This window comes from Bufo gargarizans, chromosome 2, assembly GCF_014858855.1.
Source record: "Bufo gargarizans isolate SCDJY-AF-19 chromosome 2, ASM1485885v1, whole genome shotgun sequence".
NCBI classification, from domain to species: Eukaryota; Metazoa; Chordata; class Amphibia; order Anura; family Bufonidae; genus Bufo; species Bufo gargarizans.
Window position 1 is genome coordinate 106,286,330 of NC_058081.1, and position 18,223 is coordinate 106,304,552.

Consider the following 18,223-nt stretch of genomic DNA (forward strand, 5'->3'; position numbering starts at 1 on the left):
CCAGGCAACCTCGGCAGGACACACTGGACTGAGAGACATGGGAGTAGAAGGAGAGCACTCCAAAAAACCTAAAGAGGAAAGGTCCTACAACAGGAGGAGGTCCCTCCCGAAGGAGACCATACGGTGGAACTGCAAACCGCAGCACTAAACCACTCAATACCAGGTACTTGACGTGGGAGGATGGAAAAAGAGACACAAATCCCAAGAGGACCTCAAATGAACAGGGACAGGGACTCCAGAAAGGAGTACCCAGTATGGGCTCACAAGGAACCAGGAGCTGAACCACCAGAAGACAACGCAAGCCAGAATATCCAGGAAAGGCGAAAAGAAACCACCATAGGGGAAGGGGCATTGGCCATGGACAACTAGCCGTACCAAGAATATTGACCAGCAAACCTTAAACATTGTCCCAGAGAGGGCAAGTACAGCAGCTCGGGATGTACCACAAAACGACAGACATCCATATGCATAAGGAATGCAGAAGTCGCCATGAAAAAACCGGGGTAGCCTACATAGAAATGTAGAAACCAGCTGCGACCGGCATACAGAAAACTTCCAGGGGGGAGAAAGCACCAGACAGGTGCAGACGACGGCAAGGTCCAAGAGGACTGCCCCTCCGCCACAACTAAGCAGAAAATACAAGGGAATACCGAAAACACCTGGACCCAGAAGGAACTACGGGGCCCTGTCCGATACCAGAGCAATCAGCTGAAAATTCAGACAGGTGTGTGTGGCGCTCAGAGGTCCTGTCCTTGACCCATCAGGGAGGACGTCCAGCAATGATAAAAGCCGTGGACCCAGAAGGATTCCGTGTGGCGGACATCCAGCGATGACAGAAAACCGCAGCCGCGGCCGATGCCACCAGCTACGTGTCCAAACAAGGTAGAAGATCCAGTGGAGATCCTTGTACTTCACCAGGAATGGGCCGCTCAGCAATTAGGAAACAACGCGAGTACTCCCCTATAACATGGGGTAACGCGGAGCACAGCATACCGTAGTACCGTAAAGAGAAGGCAAGAGCAACTACAGCACGAAGGCCAACAACCACCTGGCCACGGAGTAGGGAGCGTGGTTGAATGAGGACCACCCGCCGGATCAGACAGATCAGTCATATACTGGAGCTACCAGAAGTAGCAGTAGACCGACAAGGTGGGGGTTGGGCTGGCCCACACCTGCCAGACATGGTAACCATGCACACGCTGAACGAAGGGGGCCTGGTGCAGACAGTGCCTTGAGAGGTACAAGGAGACCAATGAGCGCGACAGTAAAGGAGTGGCAGATGTATGGAAGAACCGAATGGATGGAATCAACATCCGCAGCACAGATTAGAACCCGTGGGCAGAAAACACCCAGTGATACAGAAACTGTCTGAGCTACAGACCGCACCACAGGGCCCAGCGCTTGGGGTACTACAAACACACGCCTAAAATATGGGTAAAGTGGCTGCATGTTGCCAACTAAGGAGAGTGGAAACATAGCCACAGCATCTGGGAATGAGACAGCATACGGAGGGTACAGGTACACAACCTGTAAAGTAGAAATATGGCTGTGTTAGAGGAACTACATTTAAGATCGAAGCAATGTGGCCGCATGGTGCACCCTAGACCCAGAGAGGTGCAACAGCAACCGCGTTAATAATGGAACCCAGTAGGGCCGCACGGTACCACAAAGAACAAGACAGGTGCACACCACAATCAGGTAGGTGCAATGGCAACAGAAACAGGGCCGCATAGCACACCCTAGAAGCCAGACAGGTTGAACGGCTGCAGCATCGGAGACGGTTCAGGGACTCTACCCATGAAGGGAGTAAGATGGCCGTTTGGTGCACACTATGATGAGGTAGGTGCAATGGCCACGGCAATAGGAGGAGGCCTCAATATCTCGTCCTGTAAGGAGAGAAAATGCCACATGGAACACCATAAAGCCGGACAGGAGGAACGGCTACCGCATCCGGAGATGGCTCAGGTACTCCACCTGTTAAGGGATCAAGGCGGCAGGGAACAGACAGGTAACTGAACCGGACAGGGGCAATTCTACGGCAATTGAAAGTGGCCTCTATATTCCGCCCGTAGGGAGAAATGTTGCCGCATGGAACACAACAGAGCCCGCCAGAGGTATCGGCTACAGCACCGGCGATGGCGTAGGTACTCTACCTGTGAAGGAAGCAAATTGGCTGGGAACAGACAGGCGCAATTGCAGCGGCAATTAAAGGCAGCCTGTATATCTCGCCAGGAAGGGAGAAATAGTGTCGCATGGAACACCATAGCGCCAAGCCAGGGGAATCGGCTACAGCATCAGGAGATGGTGTAGGTACTCCACCTATGACAGGAGCAAAGTGGCTGGGAACAGACAGGTGCAATTGCAACGGCAATTGAAGCGGCCTGTATATCTCACCCGGAAGGGAGAAATAGTGCTGTATGGAACACCATAGAGCCAGCCAGGAGTAATGGCTTCTGTAGGTACACTACCTAAGAAAAGGGGCAAGGCGGCTGTACAATTGCTCTGAACTCACCAACCTACAGGAGGCGATAGCCGAGCTAACCGCTTGCCCAGAACAGGAACTCCCTGTAATGAGGTAGAGTGGTGAACACCAACAACAGGATGGGGACCCCACGGAAACACTCTCAAATGTGTAGAGGATAGCCCCTGGTGTAGGGGAATCAGGAAGGCTTGTCAGGGACAGCCTATGGCAGTGGTGCAGGAACCCCCCTGTTAAGGAGAAGGCGTACGTATCAGACACCGGGTAGGTGACTCAGTATGCTAAACACGGGGACGGCTGCCTTACCTGTGCGGTTGAATACCTGTGCGGTCAGGGGAGCACCATCCGAAAATCCACTAGAGGGGATACCAACCCTGTTTAGGTAGGAGAGGTTCCTCCGTGCACGTAGTCTTGACCTCCCAGAGGGCTTCTATATGGAGGAAGACCGCCTGATGCTCTGTTCCGAGGGAATCGGTGCAGAGGTGTCCCCAGAGGCAACGGATGGGGTGACAGGAAGGATTCGTCACCAGCCTCAGGCCTGTCCTGGGGGGGATCCGAGGATGCCGAGGAGGGGTGGAACCCCGTTGAGACCACCCGAGGGTGTACTGTGAGCTACCCCTCGCCGAACCCGGGTGCAGGTACCCCTAACTAAGCATGCCCCATCTGCAGGGAGGACCCTGGGAGGGCAGAGGTGGCCGCAATTTGGGTTGGTAGCGTTCCAGCGACACTGCCAGGGAGAGTCGGCCAAGGTTCCCATGGCATTGACACGGAGGGACCCATTCATGGGGAACCTACACAAAAAGATTGTTCAGGGAAAACAATGGGATCTGGGAAGAGGTACTGCACACCAGCAGGGACAGGATGACCACATGGCAGCCATTGTAGACAGCGGACGCACGTGAAAACACGTGGCGACCGAGGAGCTGTTGGGAGAAGAGATGCTCAAAAAGCAGCCAGCAGAGGCTGTCTATCCTGACCCGGACGCAGTGTTCCCCCAAAGAGGTGCAGCAGCAGCTGTTCCCCAAAAAAGAGGTGGTTAGTAGGGCTGCAGGGGACATGAAGCAATCGAGGGGTTAACCACCCCCTCCAACAGAAAAAACATGTTAGCCCAGGAAAGGGTGAGGAGATAGCTCCTCCCGAGGGCCGGGCGGGGCTCAGAAAAGCCCGGGAAGCAAGGGGGAGGGGCCGGGAAGGTTGCGGCCTAGCAGGCCCAAAAGCCGGGGCCTCGATTTATGAGGCGGCCGGGAATGGAGCAAGGGGGGCGGGGCGAACCGCGGCCGACAGAGGGCCCACCGGACCATAAAAATAGGTGAGTAGGGTAGGGGGGGAGAAGCGACACCTGGGGATAGGCAGATCAGGGCAAACAGAGCACCTGGGAGCCGGGGACAGGCCATAGAAGATGAGGCCTAGTCCCGGCAGAAGCCGGGGACTAAAGTAGCAGGGAAGCCAGGGAGAGACTGTGGCCAGGGAGGAGAGAAAAGACCAACCGAGGGGGAAAAGAAGGGAGGAAAAACATGAATATAACCCCCCCAGGAGGGGGGTGGGGGGGTTGGCTAGGAGGAAAGAAGAGGCTCCCCAGGACCCCCAGCTAAGGTGGATCCCATCCCCCTGGCCACAGAAGGGAACCTAACCCTGGGGCAGGGACACAGGGACAGGGGAGTATACTCACCATCCGATGTCTTCGGGCGCAGCACGGTCACCCCTTCGGCAGACTCAACACGGGAACCGTGGGAATGCCGGCAAGCCACTGCGGATGCAGTCCGTGGGGACTGGGTGACCGGCGATGGTACCGAAGTACGCGCCCGCAGGGGGGGCAACTAAAGTGGAACACGATGGAGCCCCAGCCTGCAGCAGGCATAACGGTGGAAAAAAACCGACCTGCGGAAGAGAGAAAAAAAAAAACAATAAAAATAAACAGCAGAACCTGCAAAAAAGCAGGACAGGTCTGCCTCCTACGGACACTAGACTAAAACTGAATAGCCTCGTGCCTGTGGAGAGGGTATAGCCCACCTGGGAGGAGCCAACACTTTTTGTGTCTAGTGCCTCCTAGTGGTAGTTGGACATATACCCATGGTGCTGTGTCCCCCAATGCCATGCACGAGAAATAAGTATCCTATATGCATCACCTATACGCATAGGTACTGACCAGCATATCATCTTTGAGTTGATGGCTGGAGAGCCACTTTAAAGGGATGTTTGAGACTAGAAAAAGTTTTTTTTCCTAGAAAGAGTGCCACTTCTGTCCATGAGATGCGCCTGGTATTACAGGTCAGCAGGGGTGGATTGGTCATTGACTTTACAGGGAAATTTCCCGTTGGGCCGATGACCAGGGGGCCGCCCAAGCCCTCCTCTCTGCCACTGGCTGAGTACATAATGAGCTCTCAGCGTTACCTAAAGCTGTGAGAATCAGGTACTCAAATCTGGCCAGTGGCTGCACATGCCCTCCTGATTTCAACTTCTGTGACCCAAACCTCTTGCCCCCTGCTACATATCTTAATCAGAGACAACTGGTGGAAGAGGACAGAAAATGGCATCTATTGAAGGACACCACAAAGGGGCAGATTTGGGGGCAATATATTGTGCTGCACTTTGATATATGGTTCTAATGGGACAGTATTTAGCGCTATAGTATTGCTTACCCAGCCTACTTCTGCCGCACCTCCTTCTATTAATTTGGACCCGCTTACAACATGGGGCCACTTTTAGGTTTTTTTCTTAAGGCCACATTAAGTTCTCAGTCTGCCCCTGCAGGTCAGCTGGAACAACTCTTTAAAAGTTGCATTGGACTTCAGCAGTGAACTAGAAAACCAGTGCGTCTATCCTGTGATAAGCTATATAATATCCATGTTTCTAGTTCTGGTAATGTTTTTCAGCACTCATAATTAATTTCATCTGACAATTACTGATATCAATCCTTCCCCTCACCAAAATACTTATACAGCATGCAGGATGCCTAAACAGCTGCTAGCACTGACATATGGAGAAGAGGGGCCTAAAATCAGAGGGCGTCACATTCTCCTGTGCTGGCAGCCGGGCGGTCATCTGCCGACCTGCAGACTGTATACTGAATTCTGGAGAAAAAAAACACCTTGATGAACACCATAATAAGTGATGTGATCAGTGTAAGAATGCAAAACCATGAGGATGACCTAAAATGGGACTAACATAAATACCAGTATATTTAGGGAGGTGTCTGCCATTTCTGTATACATGAGGCTGTTGCCTGCACCTACCTATGATCCTACTTTTGTTTAAGGAATTATATTCCCAAATAGACTAATGGGAAAATATTTCCAAATAGAATCTTACCCAGGGGTGCACATCGCCATGTCTCAGGGATTGTACGACGAGTGAGAAGCAGTTTACAACATCCTGATAAGAAGCTACACCTGATAAAACAAATATAGCAAACTAGCATTAGCTTCATTGAGGATCATCAGATGATATCTCTACATTGATGAATATCCATAGATAGTGTTTTTCTACAGCAATTACCTAACCACAAAGAACCATATTCTCATCCTGCACCCTGTCTTCTGTACCCATTTTATGTCCAGGTGTTTGGAGCCTGTGAGTGTTGTATGTAGTGTGAGAACTCAGGATGGCATCTCAACCTGACGAGGGACTTCTGGGCAGTGTGTGTGCTATTTTGGCTGTTGTAAACAAGTGAAAGGAGTGGTTGGTAATGTTTTCTTCCATTTTTAAATGTTGGATATTATAATAATGTTCAGAAAGGCGGTCCTGCATTTTAGTACATTGCTAAATGTTATATTACCCCTGACTGAGGATTTTCTACTATGGTGCTGTGCAGCAAAGAAATCATCATTTATGGTTTAAAAAAAGATCTAAGATAGATTTTTACATTGACTATTTGGTCTCTCTGACTTGGTCAGCAGCCATTCTCCTTGAAACCAGACCCTGACTACCTTGTGTTACTCCCCCTGAATGGTTGTGCTACAGAAGAAGCCAGACAGGCTCTGTATAACATCACACTTGGCGTGTTCAGCTTTAATGTTTTGAGGGGTGATCATGGTGACAGATGCCCTTTAATGTTCCTGCTACTTTGTCTGTGAGATAGTGGCGCTGGATATGTATGCTTATCATGGTCCTTTCATTAAAAGGGGTTATCCAACCCCTATAATGCCCCCCAAAATTCTTGGGCACCACATACAGGTTATACTTACCCCTCTCCCCAGCACCCGTGTGGTCACCAAGGCATCTCCTTGTTGCGCGGATCAAAACATCTTGGGACGGGGGAAAGGTAATAGTAGGCCGCGTCACCTGCGATGCTAGGGAGGCTCGTTTCTGTCGCAGCCAGCAAATTGGCTGAGGGGTTAATTGCGGCGGATCACAGCGTGCAGTCATAGGGGCCGGGATATGGCTGGCACATGAACGCTACGTTGGTATTCAGGCATTCTTTGGTGGCGCAGTGGCCACAGTCCTTCCTTCCCTTCCTCCTCTGTTCTTATTGGTGGCCAGCGGCAGCCACGCACAGTGGGAAGGGAGGGACTCCCTCCTTCTCCACTGTGACGGCTCAGGAGAACATGGTGCGCGCCGAGAGCGCGATCATTCACTACCGCTCCGTGGTCATATCGCGGTCTGGCGATATGCACAAAATCCATATCGTGGCACAAATTTATATCGCCTATATCGCCCACCCCTAATACACACACACACATAATACATGAATCACCTACTTTTTCTCATTTTACACCACAGCACCTCAGCAAAGTCCAAATCTCCACGTTCGATGATAAAAGACTGGATGGAGCTGTCCACCTGCTGCAGCATCACTCTTTACTTTCTAGAAATGAATAATGAGTAGCGTCAGCCTCACAAGCTGAAGTCATTCATACCCTGCTCCACATCAGCGTCACACAATTCAGGCACTACAAAGAAACTTGTGTGATTGATCATCGGTCTGCTGGTTACTATTCAATCAAACTGTCTCTCCTTGTTGCCAGTCTGGCTACATCTTCTTACTAATTTCAAGACTACAAAAAAAGAAAAAAAAAAGAAGAAAGTGCCTACATAGGCAGAATATTTGCTCAGACGTGACAATATAACCAATTCATCCATCGTATGATTAATTAATTAAGAGCTGGAACAAACCCTCCAGCTCTAGACAAGGTACGGATGACAGCCGAGCGTGACAATAATGTGTAAATACCCATAGCTAGACTCTTAATACAATTGACTGCCATTCGTATAGCACTGCAAGAGTTAACAGGCCCCACTCAGCACTTAAATGGCTTAGTCACCTGTTCAAGAGTCATACATATGAAGAATGGCTAAAAGAAATTAAGTGTCCACATCCATCATGCGTGCAGCGAGACTGCCGTATAAATAATACATGAGCGGAGCAGAATGACTGGGAAATCATTTTATCGAGGCTGTTTGGATACCCTTCAAGCCTCGGGAGTAAATCCTCAGCAGTCTACAAGCAATAGACCTCGACATGAAACTATTTCCCCTCAGGCCCGCTTGTTGTTCGTGGCTTTCTATCAATTTTTATTTAGGTTTCCTTTTTATTTTATGCACCCTCAGGCAACGCAGCTGAATTGTGCAGTCGGAATGTGCATCCCTCAGTGTAATTGCCATGTTTAATAATTGCAATATTACTCCTGAGTATTACCTACAATGTGCAGCCAGGAGAGAAATAGCTTTATATTGACCTTGTCAAAGCACACACACCTTCTGGGTGCTGGAGGAATAAAATCGGAGGCATTCGGTAAATCATATCACGCGGACTCACCTCTGCATCCTTTTTAGGAGCTGAATTATTAACTCCGTCTAGTTTATTCTTAAGCTCTGGGGGGGAAAAAAAAGAAAAGAACAATTGTTTCTTGCATTGTACAGCAAATTACAACATGAACATTTTACAAATATTACAGTAAAATAGAGAATTTCCTGGATTTTAAGCAAAAGTATGGATCAACGTTAATCAAAGTTAATCTGAATGTGTTACATAGGAAGGACATGCTTTTTTTTGTACCCTTGTGCTTTGTATAGGCCAGAGGTTAACAACCCTCATCTCAAGGTTGCATACCAGATACATAAAATGAAACGGATGGTGGCGGTTACATTAAACATGTTGTGAGGGGCTGTAAATGAATACGGGAGCAATCCCCTGGTATGCCGTAACTGGCAGGGATGTAACACTCAGCAGGGCATACAGGGAATCTGTCAGCACTTCCTTCCCAGTGAACGAAACATAGTCCTCTATGAAATTCTATGGGTTTACCCCACTCCTCATTTAAGAGACTGAGGGCCACCTTTTTTTTATTTTAACCCCTTTAGTACCGAGCCACTTTTCATCTTTAATCCCAGGCCGATTTTTGCAAATCTGACATGTGTCACTTTACGTGGTATTTACTTTGTAACGCCTTTACTTATCCAAGTCATTCTGAGACTGCTTTCTCGTGACATATTGTACTTCATGTTAGTGATAAATGTGTCAATATGTTTTACCTTTATTTAGAAAAAAAATAAAAATAATCCAAATTTTACAAAAAACTTGAAATTTTCAATTTCTCTGCTTTTAAGGCAGATAGTGATACCTCATAAAATAGTTATTACTTTACATTCCCCATGCAGTATGTCACTTTATGTTGGTATCATTTTGTAAATGTCATTTTATTTTTTTAGGATGTTAGAAAGCTCAAAACTGTAGAAGCAATTCTTAAAATTTTTAAGAAAATTTCCAAAACCCACTTTACCCCTTAGGATACCACAGATTTTTATGTTTTTGAGTTGAATTTTTCTTCCCCATCTTCCTTGAGTCATAATTTTTTTATATTTCTGCTCACATAGCTGTACGAGGGCTTATTTTTTGCGGGACAAGGTGTACCTTTTAATTCCACCATTAATTATGGTATAAAATGTAGGGGGACGAGGTAAAAAAAATTCCAAATGGGGTGGAATTGGAAAAAAAAAAGAAAACGCAATTCCTCCGCGGTTTTACGGGTTTTGTTCCCACAGCGTTTCGTTTGTGGCAAAACTGACCCATGCCCTTCATTCTCGAGGTCAGTACGATTACAACGATACGCCATATGTATAGGTTTTTTATGTCTAAATAGTGTAAAAATAAATTACATTTTTTTTTTTTACATGACCATATTCTGATACCTATAACTTTTTTATACTTGTGTCTACTGAGCTATATAGGGGCTTAAATTTTTGCAGGAAAATCTGTAGTTTTTATTGACACCATTTTGGAGTGTATGTGACTTTTTTTTATCACATTTTATTTTAAAAAAATTGGGGTAAGAGAAGCAATAAAAAAAATTGCAAATCGGCCATTTTGACTCTTTTTTCCGTTATGCCATTCACCGTATTGGAAATTTAAATTATTTTTTTAATATTACCGACGTTTTTGATCGCTGTGATACCCATCATGTTTATATTTTTTATTATTTAGGTATTTATTTTTTTATTATACGGAAAGGGGGTGATTTTAACTTTTATATTTTTTATATATTTATTTAAATTTTTTTGTAATCATTTCAAAGCTCATATAAGAGCCTATAAATTCTGTTTTTTAATTTTGTACAACCAGGGATTTTTAACATGAGTTTATGACAATTGCTCATTTCTTATGTTGGCCTGCCACCTGGTGACCAAAATAAGAATTGCAGCATGAATTGTCAGCGAGGCTCATAGTATTTACAGCAACTACCGACATCCCCATTGGTCAAAGGGGGTGTCGTTAGGAAGCCCGGAAGTGCAAGCTTCCGAGTTTTTGCGCATTTACATGCCGTGATCATACTTGATCACTGTGTCTAAAGCTTTTAAATACCACGATCAGCATTATTGCCGGTCACGGTAATTAGCTGCAGGTCTCTGCTGTTTGAAACAGCAGAGACCTGCCAGGCATGTCGCCCGCTGCATGTGCGAACGGGCGCCATGTTCGCACATCACTCCAGCGCCGTACATGTACGGCACTGGTAGCAAAGGGGGTTAAGGACCAGTTCAGTTATAAAGTCATTTTGTGGGACTTACGCAGTAGAAACCACCCATAAATGACCCCATTTTAGAAACAACACCCCTCAGGTTTTTTTTTTTAAAACTGATTTTAGAAACTTTGTTAAACCTTTAGGTATTCCACAAGAACTAAAGGAAAATGGAGGTGAAATGTCAAAATTTTACTTTTTTTTGTAGATTTTCCATTTTATTCAATGGTAACACAGCAAAGGTTATCAAACCTCAATATTTATTACCCTGATTCTGCAGTTTATAGGAACACCCCATATGTGGTCGTAAACTGCTGTATGGACACACGGCAGGGCACAGAAGAGAAGGAGCAATATATGGTTTTTAGAGGGCAGATTTCACTGGGATAATTTTAAGTTTCCATGTTGCATTTGAAGACCCATTGAGGCATCCCTGTAGTAGAAACTCCCAAAAAGTAACCCCATTTTGGAAACTACAGGATAAGGTTACAGTTTTATTGGTACTATTTTGAGGTAAGGTAACAATAAAAAATGGCTGTTCTGGCACATTTTTTATAGTATTCAACTGACCGGATAGATCATGTAAATATGTGTATTTTAATTTTTTTATTACAGTTTTACATAATAAAGCGTTAAAAAAAAAATCATGTTTTTGTGTCCATTTTTTTAAAGCAATAAATTTTTTTCATTTTTCTGCCGATCGTCTTGTGTAGGGGCTCATTTTTTGCGGGAAGAGCAGATGTTTTTATTGGTACTATTTTTGGGTACATATGATTTTTTTGATAGTTCAATATTACATTTTTTAGCGCAAGGTGACCCAAAAAATTGTTGTTTTGGCACTGTATTTTTTATTTTATTTTTACAGCATTCAGGGGATAGATCATGTGATATTTTTAAAAAAAACAGGTAGTTATGGACACAGCAATACCTAATATGTCTATTTTTTATTTTTATTTTTTTACACATTAACCCTGCGATTTTCAATTTTTGCCTTTTCGTTTTTCACTCCCCGCCTTCCCATAATCCTAACTTTTTTATTTTTCCGTTCACATAGCCTTATGAGGGCTTATTTTTTGCGTGACAAGTTGTACTTTCTAAGGGTGCCATTTACGTTGCATACAATGTAGTAGGAAGCAGAAAATAAAAATTCCAAATGGGGTGGAATTGGGAAAAAAAGAAATTCTGACAAAGGTTTTTTGTTTTGTTTTTTACCCCATTCACTATGCCGTAAAATTGACCTGTTATCTTCATTCTCCAGGTCAGTACGGTTACAACAATACCACACTTGTATAATTTTTCTTATATTAAAACCCTGCACAAAAAAATAATAAATTATAATCACCATATTCTGACCAATATAACTTTTTTGTAAATAGGGAGGATCAGCACTCGTTGTGCCTGCACGAGAGAAGAGCAAACTCCAAATAAATGAAAAATAAATCTCAGCAGACCGTGGCTTCTTCAATTCATATGCTTTGTGTTTATTCCATAAATCCTTACAATAACTGGACGCATTTCGGCCCGTCCAGCCTTCGTCAGCAAACCTTCACAAACTAAGGGCTCTTTCACACCTGCGTTCTTTTCTTCCGGCATAGAGTTCCGTCGTCGGGGCTCTATGCCGGAAGAATCCTGATCAGTTTTATCCTAATGCATTCTGAATGGAGAGAAATCCGTTCAGGATGCATCAGGATGTCTTCAGTTCCGGACCAGAACGTTTTTTGGCCGGAGAAAATACCGCAGCATGCTGCGCTTTTTGCTCCGGCCAAAAATCCTGAACACTTGCCGCAAGGCCGGATCCGGAATTAATGCCCATTGAAAGGCATTGATCCGGATCCGGTCTTAAGCTAAACGTCGTTTCGGCGCATTGCCGGATCCGACCTTTAGCTTTTTCTAAATGGTTACCATGGCTGCCGCGACGCTAAAGTCCTGGCAGCCATGGTAAAGTGTAGTGGGGAGCGGGGAGCAGTATACTTACCATCCGCTCGGCTCCCTTCAGAGTGACGTCAGGGCGCCCCATGCGCATGGCACGTCATCCATGCGCATGGGGCGCTCTGACGTCATTCTGGAGCGCCCCGGGAGCTGCACGGACTGTAAGTATACCGCTCCCCCGCTCTCCACTACTACTATGGCAACCAGGACTTTAATAGCGTCCTGGGTGCCATAGTAACACTGAACGCATTTTGAAGACGGGTCCGTCTTCGAATGCTTTCAGTTCACTTGCGTTTTTCCGGATCCGGCGTGTAATTCCGGCAAGTGGAGTACACGCCGGATCCGGACAACGCAAGTGTGAAAGAGGCCTTATACACATCTCAAGTTATATTAGTAGCTACCCCACCAACACGTGGGATGACGTCAGACGCCCAGGAAGAAGCGGCCATAGCAATATCTATCAATCAAAACGAGTGGGCGCATAAACTGGCCAAATAAACTAGTAAGTAAACCCACATATATAATATAACAACTTAATAACAAAGTTGCAAACAATCAAGTACAAAATCGTAAACAATAAAGTACAAAAACGATACCGCAAAATCACAGTGTCATCTTGAATACGCCGTTTGAAAGGGAAACAAATAGTAATTAGCAAATTGTATGCCATCATTTATTATCTAATTAACCCCTTAAGGACATAGGACGTACCGGTACGCCCTATTTCCCGAGTCCTTGACCAAGGACGTACCGGTACGTCCTGACTTTAAAATCGGCATTCCGGCGCCGCAGGGGTTAATTTGAACAGGATGCCGGCTGAAATCATTCAGCCGGCATCCTGTTAAAACGCCAGGGGGGGTCATGTGACCCCCCGTGTCGGCGATCGCAGCAAACCGCTGGTCAATTCAGACCTGCGGTTTGCTGCGCTTTTTGCAGTTTCTGATCCCCGCGGTGCCTAAAATCAATATAGTACACCCCCCCCCTGCACCCCTGCATGATTTGATGGCGGCGGGTGGTGCAGGGGGGGTGTCGCAGGCGGTGGGGGCGTTGCGGGAGGCGGGCGGTGCGGCAGGCGGGATCGCGATCCCCCGCCCGCCTCCTATTGCGTAATCGTTGGTGTACAGTGGGTATACCAGGGTGCCAGCACATTGCTGGCACCCTGGTATAAACGGCTGACATCGTTGATGCGATGTCAGCCGTTTAACCCTTTCCATACAGCGGTCCGTACGGACCGCTGTATGGAAAAGGTTAACAGTAAGAGGAAGCTCCCTCCCTCTCCGATCGGGGGGCTGCTGTGCCTTTGCAGCCCCCCGATGGGAGAGGGAGAGAGCCCCCAGACAGCCCCCCCAGAGCCCCGTCCTTACCCTTCCCCGTCTGCGAAGTTCTGACCATAACTGAGCAGACGGGGAAGGTTCCCATGGCAACAGGACGCCTGCTCAGGCGTCCTGCTGTCCATGGTGCTGAACAGATCTGTGCTGAAAGCATAGATCTGTTCAGTGTAAATAAAATACAGTACAGAAACCTATATAGGTTCTGTACTGTATTTTACAGACATCAGACCCACTGGATCTTCAAGAACCAAGTAGGTCTGGGTCAAAAAATAAAAAGAATAAGTGAAAAAAGTTAAGATAAAAAAAAAAAACATTTATCACTGAATACAAATTAAAAAAATAAAATAAACTACACATATTAGGTATCGCCGCGTCCGTAACGACCTGATCTATAAAACGGTCATGTTACTTTCCCCGCACAGTGAACGCCATAAAAATAAAAAAATAAAAACTATGAGAAAATTGAAATTTTGCCCACCTTACTTCCCAAAAAAGGTAATAAAAGTGATCAAAAAAGTCGCATGTACGCCAAAATAGTACCAATCAAACCGTCATCTCATCCCGCAAAAAATGAGACCCTACTCAAGATAATCGCCCAAAAACTGAAAAAACTATGGCTCTTAGACTATGGAAACAATAAAACATCATTTTTTTGTTTCAAAAATAAAATCAGTGTAAAACCTACATAAATAAAAATAAAGTATACATATTAGGTATTGCCGCGTCCGTATCGACCGGCTCTATATAAATATCACATGACCTAACCCCTCAGGTGACCACCGTAAAAAAAAAAAAAAAAAAAAAAAAAAAAACGGTGTAAAAAAAGCTATTTTTTGCCATCTTACGTCACAAAAAGTGTAATAGCAAGCGATCAAAAAGTCATATGCACCCCAAAATAGTGCCAATCAAACTGTCATCTCATCCCGCAAAAAATTAGACCCTACTCAAGATAATCGCCCAAAAACTGAAAAAACTATGGCTCTCAGACTATGGAGACACTAAACAATTTTTGGGTTTTAAAAATGGATTGTATAAAACTTACATAAATAAAAAAAATTGTATACATATTAGGTATCGCTGCGTCCGTGACAACCTGCTCTATAAAATTACCACGTGATCTAACCTGTCAGATGAATGTTGTAAATAGCAACAAAAAAAAAGTGCCAAAAAAGCTATTTCTTGTTACCTTGCCGCACAAAAAGTGTAATATAGAGCAACCAAAAATCATATCTACCCTGAACTAGTACCAACAATACTGCCACCCTATTCCGTACTTTCTAAAATGGGGTCACTTTTTTGGAGTTTCTACTCTAGGGGTGCATCAGGGGGGCTTCAAATGGGACATGGTGTCAAAAAACCAGTCCAGCAAAATCTGCCTTCCAAAAACCATGTGGCATTCCTTTTCTTCTGCTCCCTGCCGTGTGCCCGTACAGCAGTTTACGACCACATATGGGGTGTTTCTGTAAACTACAGAATCAGGGCCATAAATAATGAGTTTTGTTTGGCTGTCAACCCTTGCTTTGTAACTGGAAAAAAAATATTAAAATGGAAAATCTGCCAAAAAAGTGAAATTTTGAAATTGTATCTCTATTTTCCATTAAATCTTGTGCAACACCTAAAAGGGTTAACAAAGTTTGTAAAATCAGTTTTGAATACCTTGAGGGGTGTAGTTTCTTAGATGGGGTCACTTTTATGGAGTTTCTACTCTAGGGGTGCATCAGGGGGGCTTCAAATGGGACATGGTGTCAAAAAAACTGTCCAGCAAAATCTGGCTTCCAAAAACCATACGGCGCACCTTTCACCCTACGCCCCGCTGTGTGGCCGTACAGTAGTTTACGGCCACATATGGGGTGTTTCTGTAAACGGCAGAGTCAGGGCAATAAAGATACAGTCTTGTTTGGCTGTTAACCCTTGCTTTGTTAGTGGAAAAAATGGGTTAAAATTGAAAATTAGGCAAAAAAATGAAATTCTCAAATTTCATCCCCATTTGCCAATAACTCTTGTGCAACACCTAAAGGGTTAACGAAGTTTGTAAAATCAGTTTTGAATACCTTGAGGGGTGTAGTTTCTTAGATGGGGTCACTTTTATGGAGTTTCTACTCTAGGGGTGCATCAGGGGGCTTCAAATGGGACATGGTGTCAAAAAAACTGTCCAGCAAAATCTGGCTTCCAAAAACCATACGGCGCACCTTTCACCCTACGCCCCGCTGTGTGGCCGTACAGTAGTTTACGGCCACATATGGGGTGTTTCTGTAAACGGCAGAGTCAGGGCAATAAAGATACAGTCTTGTTTGGCTGTTAACCCTTGCTTTGTTAGTGGAAAAAATGGGTTAAAATGGAAAATTAGGCAAAAAAATGAAATTCTCAAATTTCATCCCCATTTGCCAATAACTCTTGTGCAACACCTAAAGGGTTAACGGAGTTTGTAAAATCAGTTTTGAATACCTTGAGGGGTGTAGTTTATAGAATGGGGTCATTTTTGGGCGGTTTCTATTATGTAAGCCTCGCAAAGTGACTTCAGAGCTGTAGTGGTCCCTAAAAATTGGGTTTTTGTAAATTTCTGAAAAATTTCAAGATTTGCTTCTAAACTTCTAAGCCTTGTAACATCCCCAAAAAATAAAATATCATTCCCAAAATAATTCAAACATGAAGTAGACATATGGGGAATGTTAAGTCATCACAATTTTTGGGGGTATTACTATGTATTACAGAAGTAGAGAAACTGAAACTTTGAAATTTGCTAATTTTTCCAAATTTTTGGTAAATTAGGTATTTTATTATGCAAAAAAATTAATTTTTTTGACTTTATTTTACCAGTGTCATGAAGTACAATATGTGACGAAAAAACAATCTCAGAATGGCCTGTATAAGTAAAAGCGTTTTAAAGTTATCAGCACTTAAAGTGACACTGGTCAGATTTGCAAAAAATGGCCTGGTCCTTAAGGTGAAAATGAGCCTGGTCCTTAAGGGGTTAAAGGGAACCTGTCACCAGGATTTTGTGTATTGAGCTGAGGACATCGGTTGCTAGATGGCCGCTAGGACATCCGCAATACCCAGTCCCCATAGCTCTCTGAGCTTTTATTGTGTAAAAAAAAAACGGATTTGATACATATACAAATTAACCTGAGATGAGTCCTGTCCCCGACTCATCTCATGTACAGGACTCATCTCAGGTTAATTTGCATATGTATCAAATTGTTATTTTTTACACAATAAAAGCACACAGAGCTATGGGACTTAGTATTGCGGATTTGCTAGCGGCCATCTAGCAACCCATGTCCTCAGCTCTATACACAAAATCCCGGTGACAGGTTCCCTTTAAGTAATCTCATAGTCCCTATTGAGTCTCTTGGGCTGCAAAGTGCCCAGGGTATGGATCTAATAGGTTTCCCTGCGTAATAACTGTTTTTTTAATATCTCCACCTCTCCTATGTCTTGTGACCTGTTCCAGCACTTGAAATCTCAATTGGGAATGACATGCACAATGAAAGTGAGCCGTATTGTGAACTTGTGTTGGCATATACGGTTTCTTACATTTTGCATCGTCTCCCCAATATATACCAAGCCACATGGACATTTAATTAAATAAACTACGTTAGTTAATTCACAGGTGAAAAAGCCACGTATACTGAATGGTATATGGTTGATGAAAGAATTCACCCCTAATGATATGAGAGCATTGAGCACAATGCAGACAGGGGTAGGTGCAGTTTTTTGGGGTCCTCAGCGTGCTTTGTCGCATACTCTTTTTCATGGGGCCAATGTCAGCTTTTGCTAGGTGGTCACGATAATTTTTCATGCGTCTATTACATATTAACGGTGGATTCTGAAATTCTGTTATTTGTGGGTATGACCTACCCAGTAGTTTATTTAATTAAATGTCCAAGTGGCTTGGTATATATTTGGGAGACTATGCAAACTGTAAGAGACCATATGTGCCAACACAAGTCCACAATACGGACTGGGAATTTAATGCTACCAATACCAGCTCACTTTCATAGTGCATGTCATTCTATCTCCCAATTAAGATTTCAAGTGCTGGAACAGGTCACAAGACATAGGAGAGGTGGAGCTATTAAAAAACTGTTATTACGCAGGGAAGCCTATTGGATCTATACCCTGGGCACTTTGCAGCCCAAGGGACTCAATAGGAACTATGAGATTACTTAATTAGATGATGAATGATGTCATACAATGTGCTAATTACTATTTGTTTGCCTTTCAGACGGCATATTCAAGATGACACTGTGATTTCGCGGTATCGTTTTTGTACTTGATTATTTGCACTTTGTTATTAAGTTGTTATATTATATATGTGTGTTTACTTACTAGTTTATTTGGCCAGTTTATACGCCCACTCGTTTTGATTGATCGATATTGCTATGACCGCCTCTACCTGGGCGTCTTTTGTCATCCCACGTGTTGGTGGGGTAGCTACTATAACTTGAGATGTGTATTAGTTTGTGAATGTTTGCTGACGAAGGCTGGACGGGCCGAAACGCGTCCAATTATTGTAAGGATTTATAGAATAA

At 44.5% G+C, this 18,223-nt stretch overlaps 1 protein-coding gene across 1 annotated transcript in view; it reads right to left on the reverse strand.

Annotated features, from left to right (window-relative positions):
• The window catches only part of ZWILCH (zwilch kinetochore protein), a 77,796-nt gene that overhangs the window by 21,318 nt on the left and 38,255 nt on the right, over positions 1 to 18,223 (reverse strand). The window contains 4 exon segments of the mRNA XM_044279376.1: positions 5,789 to 5,868; positions 7,177 to 7,258; positions 7,260 to 7,283; positions 8,235 to 8,290. Of these exon segments, the coding sequence (XP_044135311.1) occupies positions 5,789 to 5,868; positions 7,177 to 7,258; positions 7,260 to 7,283; positions 8,235 to 8,290 (242 nt within the window).